This window comes from Toxotes jaculatrix, chromosome 2, assembly GCF_017976425.1.
Source record: "Toxotes jaculatrix isolate fToxJac2 chromosome 2, fToxJac2.pri, whole genome shotgun sequence".
Taxonomy (NCBI): Eukaryota; Metazoa; Chordata; class Actinopteri; family Toxotidae; genus Toxotes; species Toxotes jaculatrix.
In genome coordinates this window covers 15,514,217-15,532,433 of record NC_054395.1, presented here as the reverse complement: position 1 = coordinate 15,532,433, position 18,217 = coordinate 15,514,217, and the positions used below count along the sequence as shown (strand labels likewise).

Below are 18,217 nucleotides of genomic sequence, written 5' to 3'. Positions count from 1 at the left end.
ATTTAAAACACAACTTCATGGTAAGATTTCCTTCTAGCGAGATGTGCGTTTGCACCCACTGTTGTGTTTGTGCGTGTCAGATCCTCTAAGCGGATGATGAGCCATGGGCATCACAGGCTTTGTGAACGCTCCCTGACAGCCGAGCCTTTGGTGCTTCTAATATTCCTTTTCTGCCACACGTAACTTCCTCCATCTACCCACTGACAAGTACATGTAGAAAACTTATTATAACATTGCCTCTAAATCCTCTGATTCTCCAATTAACAGTTGGAGCTTGTTCAGAAACTGACACTCTAGCAACAAACAGTCTAGGAGGTGGGACAGAGGAACAGCTGTTTTGTCTCTTGAGAGGCTGATGAGAATCACTTCAGCGAGAGCCCCTTGACATTGACCTGGTCTCCAGTGGGGCCCCTGTGACCCCCTTCTCCCATCCCACTGGGCCCCCATCACCACCATCATTTCTCCTATACATCTCCCTCTCAAGCACTGCTTTTGTACCCCCTCCCCTTCTCCTCCTCCTCCTTTCCTTACCCCCACCTCCAACTCTCCCTTTAGCCTTGGTCCCCGCAGAGCATCCTTTCATGTGTTTGAAGTGTAGGGCACAGAAAATGAAAGTGTGTGTGCGTGAAAGAGGCGGGGGTGAGGAGGAACTCTGTGTGGATATGTGTGTGTGTGTGTGAAAGTGTAGGTGCAAGGTGTTGTTTGAGAGGCTCTCTCTGGACCTGATGGGCAAAAGAAGAGTTGGGAAGGGGAGGAGGGGCTGAAATTGGAGGTGGAGGTGGAAGGGTTGCGGGGTTGTAGGAATGGCCAGGAGGGCTTTCCCTCCCTCTTCATATGATGAAAGGAGAGAGAAAAGAAAAAGAAAAGTGGGGGCAGAGATCCAGATGAAAGTGAAGGGTGGGGTGGGGTGGAAGGGGCGTTCTTCTGTTTTGTCTCCTGCAGTTTAGTCTGATTTGAAACATGAAGCTGTACACAACATCTCTCTATTATCATCCCAAAAGAGCTGGAAAACTCCACCATGTGATTGGTCAAATTATAGACAGTCAGACGTATTCAGTGTGACAAACACGCCACAAATTTACTGCTGGCTAAGCCTATCATACTGGGCGAATACCTCTTCCTGAAAAGATACTTAATTTTCTGGTGTATGGTACGCTTTAGCAGATGGATGTCGGCTTTTGTGTACCTGCCAGTCCACCAAATCCATCACGAGGCCGGCCAAGTTGTATCAGCGCAGCGCTCCTCTGCATTCTCACGCCGAGGAAAACCCAGCTTAACCGAGGGGATTTAGGCCCAACTCCAGGAATGATGGCAGGGAGAAAAATGGGATGGCACAAAGAAGGGATAAGCGGGATGGGTCCGAGTGGTAAACTGGGACCTCCCAAAAATAACTCTTGCAAAGGAAGAGATGTGTGTCTGTGTGTATGCTTGTGCGTCGTCAATTAGGACTCTAATTTGCAGTCAGAGGGACTCTCCCCTTGTGTTCCAGCACCTGCAACACGAAGAGTTTTAGAGGGGGAAATTCAGAATCTGAGTACCTACTCTGCGCACACACACACACACTCACACAGACACACACACACACACACACACACACACACACACACACACACACACACACACACACACACACACACACACACACACACACACAGGGAAGAGCCCCAGGTGACCCTGCTCCTCTCAGTTCACATGATGAAAGAGAATTAGAGAGAGGGGGGAGAGAGAGAGCAAAATATGGAACCTGTGTTGAAGTGAAGCTTTAAAAAACATGCACTGGATAAAAAGAGAATGGAATAAGAAGAGAAATGGATGAAATAACAGAAATTATCAAAACAAATTTAGAATTTCTATAGTGTTACACAGCTTGTATTGTCTGGGTTTAAAGAAGCACTCCACCTATTTAACATATCAAAGTCAGGGATGTAGCTACCATAGACTCACAGCTTTGGTTTTTAAGCCTCATATGTTTTTTGACTAAATATCTTTGACTAATTTTAGGCAAAAATCTAAACAAAATAAACATTATTTACTATTCTCCACCAGAGTTACCTACCAAGCGGTGGAAAGAAGACATTAAACAGCATTTCCCTTTTTAAAATGGAAATTTAAAATTTGATTTATGCTTTGCACTTATGAGTTCAGCCTGTGGAAACAGTTGTTTAAACTCCTCTGTGGCTCTGGAAAAATCCAGAGACAGCCAGTTTAAAAGGCGCTATATCTTAGGCCCAGCTCAGACCTAGCATTAGCATGCATCTTGAATGATCCAATCACAAGACGTTTGATGAACTCTATATGCTTTTTTGAAATTTTCAGACGTTATAGTCAAAGCCAGCTTATGCTTACACCTTCAGTTTGGCTCAGGTTACATTTGCAGTCACACTCACTAAAAGATATGCAGAATAGACCACCTCCAAGTGTGGTCTGAGTGAATGAATCTCAAATGTGTCTGCAGTACATCTTGGGTATATTCACACCTGTACTTGGAGCTGTCCACTTGTGATCAGATCACCCAAGAAGCAAGTTAATACCATGTCTGGACGAGGCCTAAGGACTAAACTACTCAAGTGACATCAATTTTTAACCCAAAGTAACTCTGTTATAAACTGGGTTCATGGAGTTTGAAAGACGTGGCGTTTACCAGGCAGGGAGGGTCTAGACAAAGACCCTACTGAGATGCATTATGGGAAGTGTAATATCCAATGTTTTTGGAGCTCAACTCCTAATTAAGGTCTAAAGCTGAAAGTTAAGTCCTCTTCCTTGTGTCATGTTTTGGCTGCAGTATAGTCAGGATATCTCAGGCTCTGCTGCATTGATTGACCATTCTTTTTATAATGTGTCTTTTGGAAGTCTCCAAACTTTATGGTAGTGCAACATTAAATCACTGGAGTGCCCCTTTAACTGAGCTAGTCATACAAACTAATTGGTGAGGTGGGATTGTGACCACAGTAAAGTCTTAGAGGTCAACTCTTCCACCCTATCACCCCTACACCATGTATGCAAGTGCACAACAGTGCGACTCTGTGTGTGTGTGTGTGTGTGTGTGTGTGTGTGTATATATATGTGTTTGTGTGTGCACTCTTGGGCTCCAGTTCCCTCTGATCCTTCCCTTATCTCTCACAACCCCCTTTACCCCCCCCCCCCCCCCCCCCCACACCACCACACACACACACACACACACACACACATACACACACACACACAAACACTCACACACACACCCTTGTCTGCCGCCAGCCGAGTCCCCTGCGGCCTGGCGCAGCAAACAGATCGATACACCGGAGCTAGGCCGCATTAATATCTGTCGCTTCACCCCCCCCTCCTCCCTCCCCGGCGCCCGCTCAACTGCTTCAGCACACACAACACACACGGAAACACACAGTCAGGCACGCACACGCAAGCACCTAAATCACACAGACACACATCACACCCGTACCGGCGGCGGAAATGGCCCCTAGCTCCCAAGGGATCTGTCTAATTAAAAAAGTGGGGGGAGGGGGAGGGGGGTGCGGAGAAGAGCAGAGAGAGAGGATAGATAGATTGAGGCAGAGAGAGAGAGGGAGGAGAGAAAGAGGGAGGGGAGAGAGAGCAGGATGGATTTTTCTCTCATTAGAAGCCATGTCTCCTGGTGTGGCCTGGCCTGGCTGATAATGATGAGGCCTCTTCTCCTACGAGGGCGAGAGAGAACCAGGGTGGCTGGGAGAGAGGGGAAGAGCGAAGAAAGAGCTGGAATGAGGCGAGTGGTAGAGGGCAGGAGGTGGAGAGAAGAGGGCAGGCAGAGATTGAGGGAGAAGGTGCAATGATGGTGGTGAAGGTGGGGAGGGGTAAAAATGCTCTGCACCTGATGTGTGAAGTTGCTTTTTGCTCGCTCGATGGTACAAAAACACAACGTTATTAATCATTTGCCAGTGTTTGTTTTGAAAACATTATCACACACGCACCATAATTTTTGATGGCATCTTTCTAACCTTTTTGTTTTTCCGCATCCACCTCTTTATTCCTTACATTTGCTTGAAACTGGGCAGCTCAGTTCCAAAGTGTGATGTGCTAATTTCATACACCTCTGCCAAAATGTCTGTTTGTTCGGTTTGTGTGTGTTTACATGCTCATGTGTCTGTACACACACACATATATATATATATATATATATATATATATATATATATATATATATATATCGGTGTAACATGGGGATTAGAAAAAGCATCACAGTCATTTTCAGAATTAATGTGGAATGAGCCGAGCCGAGTGGGCTTTTAAAATGACTTATTGGTGTTTTTATGTGCTATCTGCATACTTAACCCCACATCCATCACTACAAGGCAAGAAATAACTTTTTAAAGTATGCTTCACTTCTTCTATTTTGCCCAAAACCCTGTCATGTTTACACTTGCAGCTAATGTGCAGCACACTTAACGGAAGCCATCAACTATAAGCTGGTGAAATGTATAGTACATTGGATTATCTGTCTAAAAGTTTCCACACAAAGCTGAGTTACTTTCAATATCATAGTGTAGACATAAGGAGCTGGATGCTAAATTTGTTTTTTTTATCCTCCCTTATCTCCCCTCTCTCTTGCCTTTCCTTTGCTTTTTTCCCTCTGACTCCTTCTCGTCTTTCCTCTTTGCCTCAATTCTTAATCCTTCCTCGTCTTTGTCTTGTCAACTCTATCTTCCCATCTCCCTCCCTTTGTTATTTTGCTCCTTATTCAGACCTGCTGCGTGCTCGTCAGGAGGCACTGGCTGCAGCGGTGAGGAATCCAGTGGCCTTAGAAGCTCACCTGCCCTCGGCGGGCAGCTCCTCTTCATCAAGCCAGAGACGCAAGCAGGGTCTGCCTCAGCACCGGGACGCACATTTCACCGACAGGTAAGAAACAGATGCAAACACAAACTTGCTTGATACCCAAATCTCTATGACAACCTTGCTATAGCCAGCCTTTGAAACTGCAACCACTCTCTGCTTGGAATACCATTGTTATTAATCATTAATAAAGCCCAACACCCACATCTACACACACACACACACACACACTGCATGAGAGGCCGCAGTTGATGTGACCACATGTAAATGTTGAAATCACAATGAAAAAATGTTCAGAAAATGCTCGTAAGTTGGAGAAAGAGTTTAAGGAATTAATTCATTCCCAGTTCTCATCACAACACCACTGCACCACACTGTATCACTGCACTTTTTTTTCTCCACTCTTCCGCCCATTCCTAGCCTAAAATCTGATCTTTTTTTCAGTGTGCTGCAGTGCACATTTGTGTGTGTGTGTCAATGTATGTGCATCTCCACATACATGTCTAAACTAAGGATCCAATAACCTCTTGGCTACCACTGTGGAGCTGCACGCCTGCATCCCCAGCTCTTCCTCCCTCTTCTCCCCCCAGCGCTGGCCCCTGCGCCTCCCAAACAAAGCCGGGGGCAGCGGGAGTGGGCGGGTAATTGCTTGTCGATTATTTATGTGGCGCGGGGAGAGGCGGGGGATCGATAATGGGCCGGCGGTGCGGCAGCAGGGGGGGAGGGTGTGTGTGTGTATATGTGTGTGTGTGTCTGTGTGTGTGTGTGTGTGAGTGTGAGAGACAGGGAGGAGGTGGTGAGGGGTAAGGGTGGGGATATAAGCAGGAAGCAGAGCGGCCAGGCGCTGTGTGGTGCAGCTCTGGTAGGCTGTGGGGGTGTATATATTTTGTGTGTGCGTGTGTGTGTGTGTGTTGAGGCGAGAAGGGCGGGCTGATTGTTTGTTTGTGTTTGTTTTTTCCATTTTTCAAGCTGGCCGTCGGCTTGCATGCTCATCTATGTGGATTGAATTTGGGTTTGTTAGTGTGAATATGTCTGCTAATTTGTGTGTGCGTGTGTTGTATGTATGTGTGTGTGTGTGGCCAGTGGTGCAGTGTGAACGTAGTCAGTGAGCCGCGGCTGTTCTCCGACAGCACACAGAGTAATTAGCCACACAGGACCGGGGAGAGTTAACTAGCCCTCGCCCTCCCTCCATCTATCTATCTGTACCTCACTCCGTCCCCCTATACCTCCCCCATTCCTCCTCTTTAACCCTTTCTCTCTAAACATGTTTTTTGGAGTGAGTAAAAAAGAGGGGTTAATGGGGAAAATATGCTTAAGTGCCCTCTCCATCACTTGGACTAATGTCCAAATGAATGAATGAATGAATGAATGAATGCTATAGGAAGAAAAAGGCAAACAGACAAAGAGTGAGGCAAAATCTGTATAATGTTGCACCTGCATTTACTGTCATGCACATTGTCCATAGAGCCAAAAATATGTAGACACATACGTTTATGTACTTTTAGTCTGGAGTCATTTTTGGTTTACTTTAATGTTGTGGGCTCAGCTCCTTTACTTCCTATTAAGGGAAATCTTAAAGCTGCTGCATAAAACATTTTTTAGACTACAGTGTGCTTCCACTGGCAACAGTTGAGGACTGGCCGGGATAGTGCCCCAACCCCATCCAACACCTTTATGATGGGCTTATGATGCACCTTTAAGGCAGACTGTATGATGGGCTATATTGCCAAACTGCACTAATGCTCTTGTGGATGTGCCTTATAACAACATGGGTTTGTGCACAGACGTTCAACAATCTCATGCCCACATACTTTTGGCCATGTAATGTATGTGTGTGTCTACATGCCAGAGTGTACTCCGTATAAAGTACACGGAACCTGAGGGGAAAAAAAGAGAGGAGGAGAAATTTCGGAAAAGACATGAGAGTGGAATGAGTGCAAAGACAAGAGAAGCTTAAAATCCAGATAATTGGGGAGTTAAAAAAAAAAATGAAAAGCTGAGACTGAGGACTGAGTTAGAGACGGGAGCCCCCCCCCCCCCCCCTCTCTAACTCTCTCCATGGCTCACCTTTCCATCGACCCCTCATCATTGATTATCTGGGGCCCATTAGGGCCCATTGTTAAAAACAAATCATTAGGGCCGCTCGATGGGCTTAGAGCCTGGCGCTCCATTTGTCTGGCCTTAAATGGCACTAAGCTCACCAAGCATCTGCAAGGCAAATAGGGGAGGGATGGAAAGTAACGAGAAAGGGGGAGAGAAAGAGAGAGAGAGGGGGAAAGTAGAAAACATGGAAGCTTAAAACGGGAACGAAGAGAGGAGTGAAAGGACGAAATGACGGAGAGAGAGAGAGAGATGAACCAAAATAGGGAGTGAGGAGATCGAGAGAGTGTGAGATAAGGGGAGGACGGAGAGAGAGCAAGCGAGATAGAGGGCGGGAGAGAGAGCGAGAGAATGAGCGCGGAGGGAGCCTCATCCATTTTAATGAGCTTCCTGTGTAAATGTGTTCCTGCGGAGAAGGAGCCGAAGGCGGCCGCGCGGCGCTCCTAATCCCCCCACGCTTCCGTCATTAAGGGCAGCCCTGTCACACACACACACACACACACACACACACTCTCTCTCTCTCTCTCTCTCTCTCTTTCTCTCTCTCTCTCTCTCTCACTCTCTCCCCCGCCTCCTAAGCACACACACACGCGCGCGTATACACACACACACACACAGCCTGGGCTGCTGTGGGACGGGACCGCTGTCGCCACTCTGACAGGTCGTCACACACCAGTGAATTCCCCAGGAGCCCCTGGCCTCACTGCAGGCAGAGAGACAGAGAGGGAGAGAGCGGCGGAGAGGGGGGAGGCAGAGGGAGAGAGAATGAGAGGGAGCATCCAGTGATACAGTTTTGCGTGATTATGAGTCCACCTTGTATTTGTGACTCTGCCCATTTTCAGTCTCATGCAAAAACAAAACAAAACAAAAAAAAACTAGGTGAGTGTTTTTGCCTCGTCTTTTTTTTTATAGCATGTTAGTGGCTTGCCAACAAAATGTACAGATAGGGCAAAAAGAAAACCGCACACACACACACTCACACATACATACACAGACACACACAGCCCCAGAGCAAAACGACTAATGTCTGCCACTCCTCCCTCAAAATTGCCTCCTATAAAAGGAGGAAGAGAGGGAGAGATGGAGGAAGGGAGTTGAAGGGGAGTGTCAGACACACACTCTTTCTCTCTCTGTCTCTCTCACTCCCCGTGATTAGGCCTAATTATGGTGGCGCAGACGCCTGGCAGCCCCAGTCATGCAGCTTTAATTGACCGTTATTCATCTGCGGGCTAACGCCATGCAAGGGTAGGCGGTGTAAGGAGAGGGAAGAAAGAGAGGGAATATCAGAAAAGAAGGGGGGAGTTGGGGGTGATGGGCGTTTGGCATGCGGGAGCCATAGCAAGGGTGGATGGGAGTTTTGCGGGCGCCTCGGCGTAGCCTAGTGGAACTGCACGTCGCAAGGCTAATTGCTAGCCCAGAGGGATTAGGCCAGGTGATTACACACTGGGCGGTGTAATTACATAAGCAGCGGCTAGCAGGGCCCCGGCTCGCGGCTCTGGGGTCACGCGCCGCAGCCCTCACCCAAGATTAATTGGAGCTGCCACTGGAGTGCGAGGCACCGCCGGAGAGAGCGGTTATACGATTAGCATTAACATTTCAGCGGCGGAGGCGATCGATGAATGGTTTTCAACCCCCCATCCCCCCCTCACACACACACACACTCCTCTCAGAATTGCCGCCCCCCTCTCGAATCTCATCTCCCCACTCTTCTGTTGCCCTCCCTCCTTGCAATTCCTCTCTCTCTCTCTCTCTCTCTCTCTCTCTCTCTCTCTCTCTCTCTCTCTCTCTCCTTTTCCCTCACCGTTTAGTGAGGCGGGAGACATGCAGACGCTAGCTAATTTGAACACGGTTGCAAAACAATATTTGCGGTTGCATGCGTCCCAGTGTTGGTTTTGATTTTGTTGTTTTCCTCAGCTTGTTTCCCATGTATGCTTTTGTGTGGCGGCAGTCACACACAGCTGAGCTCTGATTGGTGTGATAGCAGCAGCCCAGGAGGAGAAAAAATGTAGAGACAGGCAGAGGGAAGAGGAGAGGTGAGGGCAGGAAGCTGGAGGGAGAGAAAAATCTCAGAAAAAGGCCTTGGAAACATCTGTGGTTTGAGATACCGAGTGGCCGGAGAGCATCATCACCCACTCCAGACCCTTGTACCCATAAAGATGTCTATGAGAAAGAAAGAAAGAGTGATAGAATGAGAGAATGGATTACAGTGGGGAAAAAATAAGTGGGAGCAAAACTGAGAAAAACACAAAGAGGCAAGACAAGGCTGGTATAAAGAGACAGGATGAGATGGAGTGATGAAGAGGGGAGGTGAAGAAATAAAAGTGGAGGAAAAGAAAGAGGTGAACAAGACAGATTTTTAGAGGTCACAGAAAAGTGGAGAGACAGGAGTGAAGAGGGAAAAAAGATGGGTAAGACAGAACAAGAGAGAGAGGGAGAAAGGTGAGAGGCGCCTTTCCCCCTCAAGGAGGACAAAAGAAGAAGCCAATAATGGAGAGGCCTTTTCAGAAGCAGAGGTTGCAGGACGCTCCATCTTTTCACCGGCTTCAATGCAGCCTAGAGAACAGGAGGGAGAGAGGGAGGGAAACAGGGAGAAGGGCGTAAAAAAAGGGAGAGAAGAGAGAGGAGGGATGAGTGTTAATTAGAAGGTCCTTCAGCCCGTGGCCCCGGTCAAGACACAGGGGCCGCCCCAGCTGTCGGAGCATGACACACTGGCATTGTGCATTCAGCCCTCATTATGTGTGTGGTTCTAGAGTTGTGTGTATGTGTGTTTCTGTGTATATTGTGTGTGTGTGTGTGTGTGTGTGTGTGTATGTGTGAGGCAGCAGGGGAAGGAAAGGCTGCAGTCCAGGGTACAGCAATGGCCAGCGGCGCTTGTTGCGGCGTGACAAGACTGATGAGGCACTGGGGCGACGCGGGGGCCTCTGGAGCTTCACCGATAAAAATACACCGCATACATTGGTGTGGCAGTGTGCACACATTCACAAAGACGGAGTTGAGACGAACAGTCAAAGGAAGAAAACACAAAATGATTGGAAATAGTCGTTTAACCATTGTGCATTCCTCATACCTCCATGCTTAATGCTCTTGTCATTTTGTCTTAACTCAGCATAATGTCTTTATATTTTTATGTCCACAGAGAACTGTCCCACCCTCCGCCCCTACTGTCCCCTCCAACCGCCCCTCACATCGCCTTAGGACCTCACCTGCGGCCTCCTTTCCTGGGCATGCCCTCTGCTCTTTGCCAGGCCCCTGGTGAGTAATCAGTTATGCTAAGGCTAAATGGATAGTACCAGTACCAATGAGTAAAAAGAAAAAAAAATCTAATTTTCACATTTGCACTGACATCTGTGGAAATGATCCACAACTTTGTATCAAATCAGAAGATTCAATTCCAAAACTGTGTAACATATAACACAGGATATTACATTAAAGAAAGAAGTCATGTACGATTGTGTTCTTGCAGAGTAGCTTAATCACTTTTTCACATTTGCTCATAGGTTTGTGATATTTCCCCACTATTTTTAACATTTGGGAGCTTTTTAAATGTTTGCTTACAGGTGTGTGTGTATTTTCTCTCTGTTTCTGTCATAGGGTATGGTTTCCTCCAACCAGCTCAAGCTGAGATCTTTGCTCGGCAACAGGAGATGTTTAGGAAGCAGAATCTGGCCAGGTGTGTGTGAGTGTTGTGACGTTACAGGATGTACTCATAGAGTGATTATGACAGCAGTGTTTAATGATAAATAAGGACAGCACAAAGTAAAGTTTTGTGATGTGGGTTTATTGTCATGTAAAAGCAAACTTGTGAACACAGTTATATGTTTTTAAAATGCACCCATGTAAACAGCGCTGTACATGTGAAATACTGTAACATTTTAAACATCTGGTCTGGATGTTCATATCCTTGTGTGTTTCACTGCCTCAGACTTGAGATGTCAGCCGAGCTGCTGAGACAGAAGGAGTTGGAAAGTCTTCACCAGCGACAGCAGCAGCAGCAGCAGCGTCTTCTGGGCTCCGACCCTCTGGTAGCTCTACCTCCTGGCCTGCCCCCTGACCATCCAGCCCTGCGGAGCCTCCACGACATCCCAGAGGGCCACCCTCTCCGTGAGGAGCTGGCTCGCCGTTCAAATGCAATGCTGGTGCTTCGCCATGGGGCTGCCACACCCCTCCTAACCCTCAACCACCAGCAGCAACAACCAGGGGTGTCCTCCACACCCAAAGACACCCAGGCACAGAGCTCCACTGCTGGGCCAGATGTCGAATCCAGGAAGGCTCCTCGCAGGGGCCCCCAGATACAACTCCGTGCTGGGGATCACACAGGAGGAAGAGAGGACAGAGGAAGGGAGGTAGACAGGGAGGTGCAGGATGAGGAGATGAAGGACTCAGACAGTGAAACAGAGATGTGCACGGAGCGGCAGGAGGGCATTGGTGCCAAGTCCACTAGTACTAATAAATCCAGGGACAGGGAGAGAGATGGGGGCAAAGAGACCAGCAGCAAGGGAGTGTGTGACAGTGCCAAGGAGACTGGAGAGAGCTCAGGCAGGCTGAGCGCCCCTTGTAGCTCAGCAGGTACAGAGTCACCCAGTCGCCACCTCTTCACCCCTGGACTGGGCAAGGCTGATGTCAAGTATCACCTGCCACCTGGGTTCATGCCACCACTGCCTGCTCTTCATGCCCAGTCGTTCCCCTTTGGATTCCCCTACGCCAACCCTTATTTTCACACGGGTAAGAGACTCTCTCTCTCACTCATACACACACACACACGCAGACATGCAGACAAGGCTGAAGGCCGACATGTGAAACCCATTAGCGTCACTCTCTGTGTGCGTGTCTCTAGTGAGGAGACCTCTCCCTGTTAGGGGCCCTTTCTTCTGACCCTACCCTGACCCGTATGCACACCACAAGCAGAACAGCCACGTGGGCAGATGGGGGAGTGGGGGGTGTTTGTTCCCATACATATCACACACACACACACACAATACATAATAACTGCAAACAGAATACTTACTATACTTTCTGTAAACAAGAAAAGTACCATAAACTGTATTTTATCATTATACAAATCTAGTCAGCAGGGGTGAACCTGTTAGTTGATTTATCCATCAATAACAATATGAAGTTATTCTAATACAAATCTGATTATCAGTTAGTAGTATATAGGGATGCACCAATCCACATTTTTTCACTTCCGATCCGATCCCGATACCTGAATTTGGATATCTGCCGATACCGATACTATTCCGATACCAGAGCTCTGTTTGCTTTAATACTATTATCATTATTGTTGATTTTATATGATGCTGTAATAAATCTTCTCTACAGGCAAGTATGATAAGTACAAATGTATGCATGTCAGAAAAACAGGAAACCATGTTAACAGTCAATATTTATTAAATTAAAGAGATACCTGTAAAGGGTAACCTTCGTTTACACTACCCCTCTCCAAATAAAATAGAAATAAAAGGGCTACTTGTCCGATGAGCACAAATTAAGTATACTGGCTCTGTAGCAGACATCCACGAGGGGCGGCAGCTCACTCACGGTTCATTGTCTTCCTGCTGTACCTAGGAGGGACATAAGTCTGTGAGTAATATATTGTTGGTGTGTGAATTACCTGTATGACTTACCAGTTATGGTGTCCCGCTTTATCGTTGGTTTATTGTTTGTGTATAGAAGTTAATAGCGCGACTGATGCTAATGCGCTAGCCCGTCAATGGGATTCTCCATATTATGTTAGCATTGAGCTAATCACTACTTATTACCACTTGTAGGTCACGACGGAGCTTCCGCCCCCCGATACAGTGGTGTTGCAAACATTGCACGTTGCAAACGTTGCTGTCTTGCTTTGTGGTGTTTCTAGTGCAAAATATTTCCACACAGCGGACATGTTGTGCTGAAAAGTTGGTTTGCCACGGTGCTGCTCAATGCTCGCCTGCTAGCTGGCTGCTAGTGATGTGTCGGTCACGAATGAAACGGCTCTTAGAGCCGGCTCTTTGAAGTGAACGACGGGAGCCGACTCCTGATTGGGAGCGGGTTTTTTTTTCATTTTTTCTTTATTTCTTCAAGCCGCACGTGATTGGTCAGTATGTGTTTGCGGCCTGTGTTTGGGCTGAGTAAAGGGGGGAGGAGCGGTAGTTACACTTGCAGCAGCAATAGCACATGAACAGGAGAGCAGGAGGGGCAGAGAGATAGAGAGCCAGGGGCTACAAGAAAAGACAAAATCAACAAATTAGAAAGGTATACTTAAGAAAATAAGTGACACTAGGAAAAGAAGCAAAATCTGTAACCATTTCAATTATATTGATAATACAAAGGCAGAGTGTAGAGTCTGAAAGAAAATATAGGCCAAAAAAAGTCGTACTTCAGTGTGGCCTCAAAATAGGCCAAAAAATGTCATAGTATAGTAAGGCGTCAAAATCGGCCAAAAAAAGTCATACTTAAGTATGGCCTCAAAATGTCATAAAAATGGTCATAGTATAGTAAGGCGTCAAAATCAGCCAAAAAAAGTCATTTTTCAGAACGACCTCAAAATGTCATAAAAATGGTCATAGTGTAGTAAGGCGTCAAAATCGGCCAAAAAAAGTCATACTTTAGAACGGCCTCAAAATGTCATAAAAATGGTCATAGTATAGTAAGGCGTGAAAATCGGCCAAAAAAAGTCAAAATTTTTTTTGGCCTCAAAATGTCATAAAAATGGTCATAGTATAGTAAGGAGTGAAAATCGGCCCAAAAAAGTCAAAATTTTTTTTGAACATAAAATGTCATAAAAATGGTCATAGTATAGTAAGGCGTCAAAATCGGACAAAAAAGTCAAAAAAATTTTTGGCCTCAAAATGTCATAAAAATGGTCATAGTATAGTAAGGCGTGAAAATCGGCCAAAAAAAGTCAAATTTTTTTTTTGGCCTCAAAATGTCATAAAAATGGTCATAGTATAGTAAGTCATCAAAATCGGCCAAAAAAAGTCAAAAAATTTTTTGACCTCAAAATGTCATAAAAATGGTCATAGTATAGTAAGGCGTGAAAATCGGCCAAAAAAAGTCAAATTTTTTTTTGGCCTCAAAATGTCATAAAAATGGTCATAGTATAGTAAGTCGTCAAAATTGGCCAAAAAAAGTCAAAAAATTTTTGGACCTCAAAATGTCATAAAAATGGTCATAGTATAGTAAGGCGTCAAAATCAGCCAAAAAAAGTCATTTTTCAGAACGACCTCAAAATGTCATAAAAATGGTCATAGTGTAGTAAGGCGTCAAAATCGGCCAAAAAAAGTCATACTTTAGAACGGCCTCAAAATGTCATAAAAATGGTCATAGTATAGTAAGGCGTGAAAATCGGCCAAAAAAAGTCAAAATTTTTTTTGGCCTCAAAATGTCATAAAAATGGTCATAGTATAGTAAGGAGTGAAAATCGGCCCAAAAAAGTCAAAATTTTTTTTGAACATAAAATGTCATAAAAATGGTCATAGTATAGTAAGGCGTCAAAATCGGACAAAAAAGTCAAAAAAATTTTTGGCCTCAAAATGTCATAAAAATGGTCATAGTATAGTAAGGCGTGAAAATCGGCCAAAAAAAGTCAAATTTTTTTTTTGGCCTCAAAATGTCATAAAAATGGTCATAGTATAGTAAGTCATCAAAATCGGCCAAAAAAAGTCAAAAAATTTTTTGACCTCAAAATGTCATGAAAATGGTCATAGTATAGTAAGGCGTGAAAATCGGCCAAAAAAAGTCAAATTTTTTTTTGGCCTCAAAATGTCATAAAAATGGTCATAGTATAGTAAGTCGTCAAAATTGGCCAAAAAAAGTCAAAAAATTTTTGGACCTCAAAATGTCATAAAAATGGTCATAGTATAGTATGGCATTTTTTTCGGGCAAAAAAAGTCAAAATTTTTTTTGACCTCAAAATGTCATAAAAAACGTCATAGTATAGTAAGGCGTCAAAATCGGTCAAAAAAAGTCAAAAAAATTTTTGACCTCAAAATGTCATAAAAAACGTCATAGTATAGTAAGGCGTCAAAATCGGATAAAAATAGTCAAAAAATTTTTTGACCTCAAAATGTCATAAAAAAACGTCATAGTATAGTAAGGCGTCAAAATCGGATAAAAATAGTCAAAAAATTTTTTGACCTCAAAATGTCATAAAAAAACGTCATAGTATAGTAAGGCGTCAAAATCGGACAAAAAAAGTCAAAAATTTTTTTGACCTCAAAATGTCATAAAAAACGTCATAGTATAGTATGGCGTTTTTTTAGGGCAAAAAAAGTCAAAAATTTTTTTGAGCTCAAAATGTCATAAAAAACGTCATAGTATAGTAAGGCGTCAAAATCGGCCAAAAAAAGTCAAAATTTTTTTTGACCTCAAAATGTCATAAAAAACGTCATAGTATAGTAAAGCGTCAAAATCGGCCAAAAAAAGTCAAATTTTTTTTTGACCTCAAAATGTCATAAAAAACGTCATAGTATAGTATGGCATTTTTTTCGGGCAAAAAAAGTCAAAATTTTTTTTGACCTCAAAATGTCATAAAAAACGTCATAGTATAGTAAGGCGTCAAAATCGGACAAAAAAAGTAAAAAATTTTTTTGACCTCAAAATGTCATAAAAAACGTCATAGTATAGTAAGCCGTCAAAATGGGCCAAAAAAAGTCAAAAATTTTTTTGACCTCAAAATGTCATAAAAAACGTCATAGTATAGTAAGGCGTTTTTTTGGGGCAAAAAAAGTCAAAATTTTTTTTGACCTCAAAATGTCATAAAAAACGTCATAGTATAGTAAGGCGTCAAAATCGGACAAAAAAAGTCAAAAAATTTTTTGACCTCAAAATGTCATAAAAAACGTCATAGTATAGTATGGCGTTTTTTTTTGGGCAAAAAAAGTCAAAATTTTTTTTGACCTCAAAATGTCATAAAAATCGTCATAGTATAGTAAGCCATCAAAATCGGCCAAAAAAAGTCAAAAATTTTTTTGACCTCAAAATGTCATAAAAAACGTCATAGTATAGTATGGCATTTTTTTAGGGCAAAAAAAGTCAAAAATTTTTTTGAGCTTAAAATGTCATAAAAAACGTCATAGTATATTAAAGCGTCAAAATCGGACAAAAAAAGTCACAATTTTTTTTGACCTCAAAATGTCATAAAAAACGTCATAGTATAGTAAGGCGTCAAAATCGGACAAAAAAAGGCAAATTTTTTTTTGACCTCAAAATGTCATAAAAAACGTCATAGTATAGTAAAGTGTCAAAATCGGCCAAAAAAAGTCAAAATTTTTTTTTACCTCAAAATGTCATAAAAAATGTCATAGTATAGTAAGGCGTCAAAATCGGACAAAAAAAGTCAAAAAATTTTTTGACCTCAAAATGCCATAAAAAACGTCATAGTATAGTAAGCCGTCAAAATCGGACAAAAAAAGTCAAAATTTTTTTTGACCTCAAAATGTCATAAAAAACGTCATAGTATAGTAAGGCGTCAAAATCGGACAAAAAAAGTCAAAATTTTTTTTGACCTCAAAATGTCATAAAAAACGTCATAGTATAGTAAAGCGTCAAAATGTCATAAAAAACGTCATAGTATATTAAAGCGTCAAAATCGGACAAGAAAAGTCAACATTTTTTTTGACCTCAAAATGTCATAAAAAACGTCATAGTATAGTAAGGTGTCAAAATCGGACAAAAAAAGTCACAATTTTTTTTGACCTCAAAATGTCATAAAAAACGTCATAGTATAGTAAGGCATTTTTTTAGGGCAAAAAAAGTCAAATTTTTTTTTGAGCTCAAAATGTCATAAAAAACGTCATAGTATAGTAAAGTGTCAAAATCGGCCAAAAAAAGTCAAAAATTTTTTTTACCTCAAAATGTCATAAAAAACGTCATAGTATATTAAGGCGTCAAAATCGGACAAAAAAAGGCAAAAATTTTTTTGACCTCAAAATGTCATAAAAAACGTCATAGTATAGTAAGCCGTCAAAATCGGACAAAAAAAGGCAAAAATTTTTTTGACCTCAAAATGTCATAAAAAACGTCATAGTATAGTAAGCCGTCAAAATCGGACAAAAAAAGTCAAAATTTTTTTTGACCTCAAAATGTCATAAAAAACGTCATAGTATAGTAAGCCGTCAAAATCGGACAAAAAAAGTCAAAATTTTTTTTGACCTCAAAATGTCATAAAAAACGTCATAGTATAGTATGGCGTTTTTTTTTGGGCAAAAAAAGTCAAAATTTTTTTTGACCTCAAAATGTCATAAAAAACGTCATAGTATAGTATGGCATTTTTTTAGGGCAAAAAAAGTCAAAATTTTTTTTGAGCTCAAAATGTCATAAAAAACGTCATAGTATATTAAAGCGTCAAAATCGGCCAAAAAAAGTCAAAATTTTTTTTGACCTCAAAATGTCATAAAAAACGTCATAGTATAGTATGGCGTTTTTTTGGGCAAAAAAAGTCAAAAATTTTTTTGACCTCAAAATGTCATAAAAAACGTCATAGTATAGTATGGCATTTTTTTAGGGCAAAAAAAGTCAAATTTTTTTTTGACCTCAAAATGTCATAAAAAACGTCAGTATAGTATGGCATTTTTTTAGGGCAAAAAAAGTCACCTTTTTTTTTTACCTCAAAATTTCATAAAAAACGTCATAGTATAGTAAGGCGTCAAAATCGGTCAAAAAAGGTCAAAAAAATTTTTGACCTCAAAATGTCATAAAAAACGTCATAGTATAGTATGGCGTTTTTTTTTGGGCAAAGAAAGTCAAAATTTTTTTTGACCTCAAAATGTCATAAAAAAACGTCATAGTATAGTAAGGTGTCAAAATCGGACAAAAAAAGTCACAATTTTTTTTGACCTCAAAATGTCATAAAAAACGTCATAGTATAGTAAGGGGTCAAAATCGGACAAAAAAAGTCAAAATTTTTTTTGACCTCAAAATGTCATAAAAAACGTAATAGTATAGTAAGGGGTCAAAATCGGACAAAAAAAGTCAAAATTTTATTTGACCTCAAAATGTCATAAAAAACGTCATAGTATAGTATGGCATTTTTTTCGGACGAAAAAAGTCAAAATTTTTTTGACCTCAAAATGTCATAAAAAACGTCATAGTATAGTATGGCGTTTTTTTTTGGGCAAAAAAAGTCAAAAATTTTTTTGACCTCAAAATGTCATAAAAAACGTCATAGTATAGTAAGCCGTCAAAATCGGCCAAAAAAAGTCAAAATTTTTTTTGACCTCAAAATGTCATAAAAAACGTCATAGTATAGTAAGGGGTCAAAATCGGTCAAAAAAAGTCAAAAAAATTTTTGACCTCAAAATGTCATAAAAAACGTAATAGTATAGTATGGCATTTT

General features: G+C 42.3%; 1 protein-coding gene across 4 annotated transcripts in view; it reads left to right on the top strand.

Moving 5' to 3' along the window:
• samd11 (sterile alpha motif domain containing 11) overlaps positions 1-18,217 on the top strand; it is a 63,232-nt gene that overhangs the window by 36,030 nt on the left and 8,985 nt on the right. For all 4 annotated transcript variants that reach the window (XM_041059847.1, XM_041059846.1, XM_041059848.1 and 1 more), the window contains exons 7-10: positions 4,713-4,866; positions 10,037-10,152; positions 10,492-10,570; positions 10,823-11,622. In XM_041059847.1, coding sequence (XP_040915781.1) covers positions 4,713-4,866; positions 10,037-10,152; positions 10,492-10,570; positions 10,823-11,622 — 1,149 coding nt within the window. The remainder of the gene's footprint in view (positions 1-4,712; positions 4,867-10,036; positions 10,153-10,491; positions 10,571-10,822; positions 11,623-18,217) is intronic.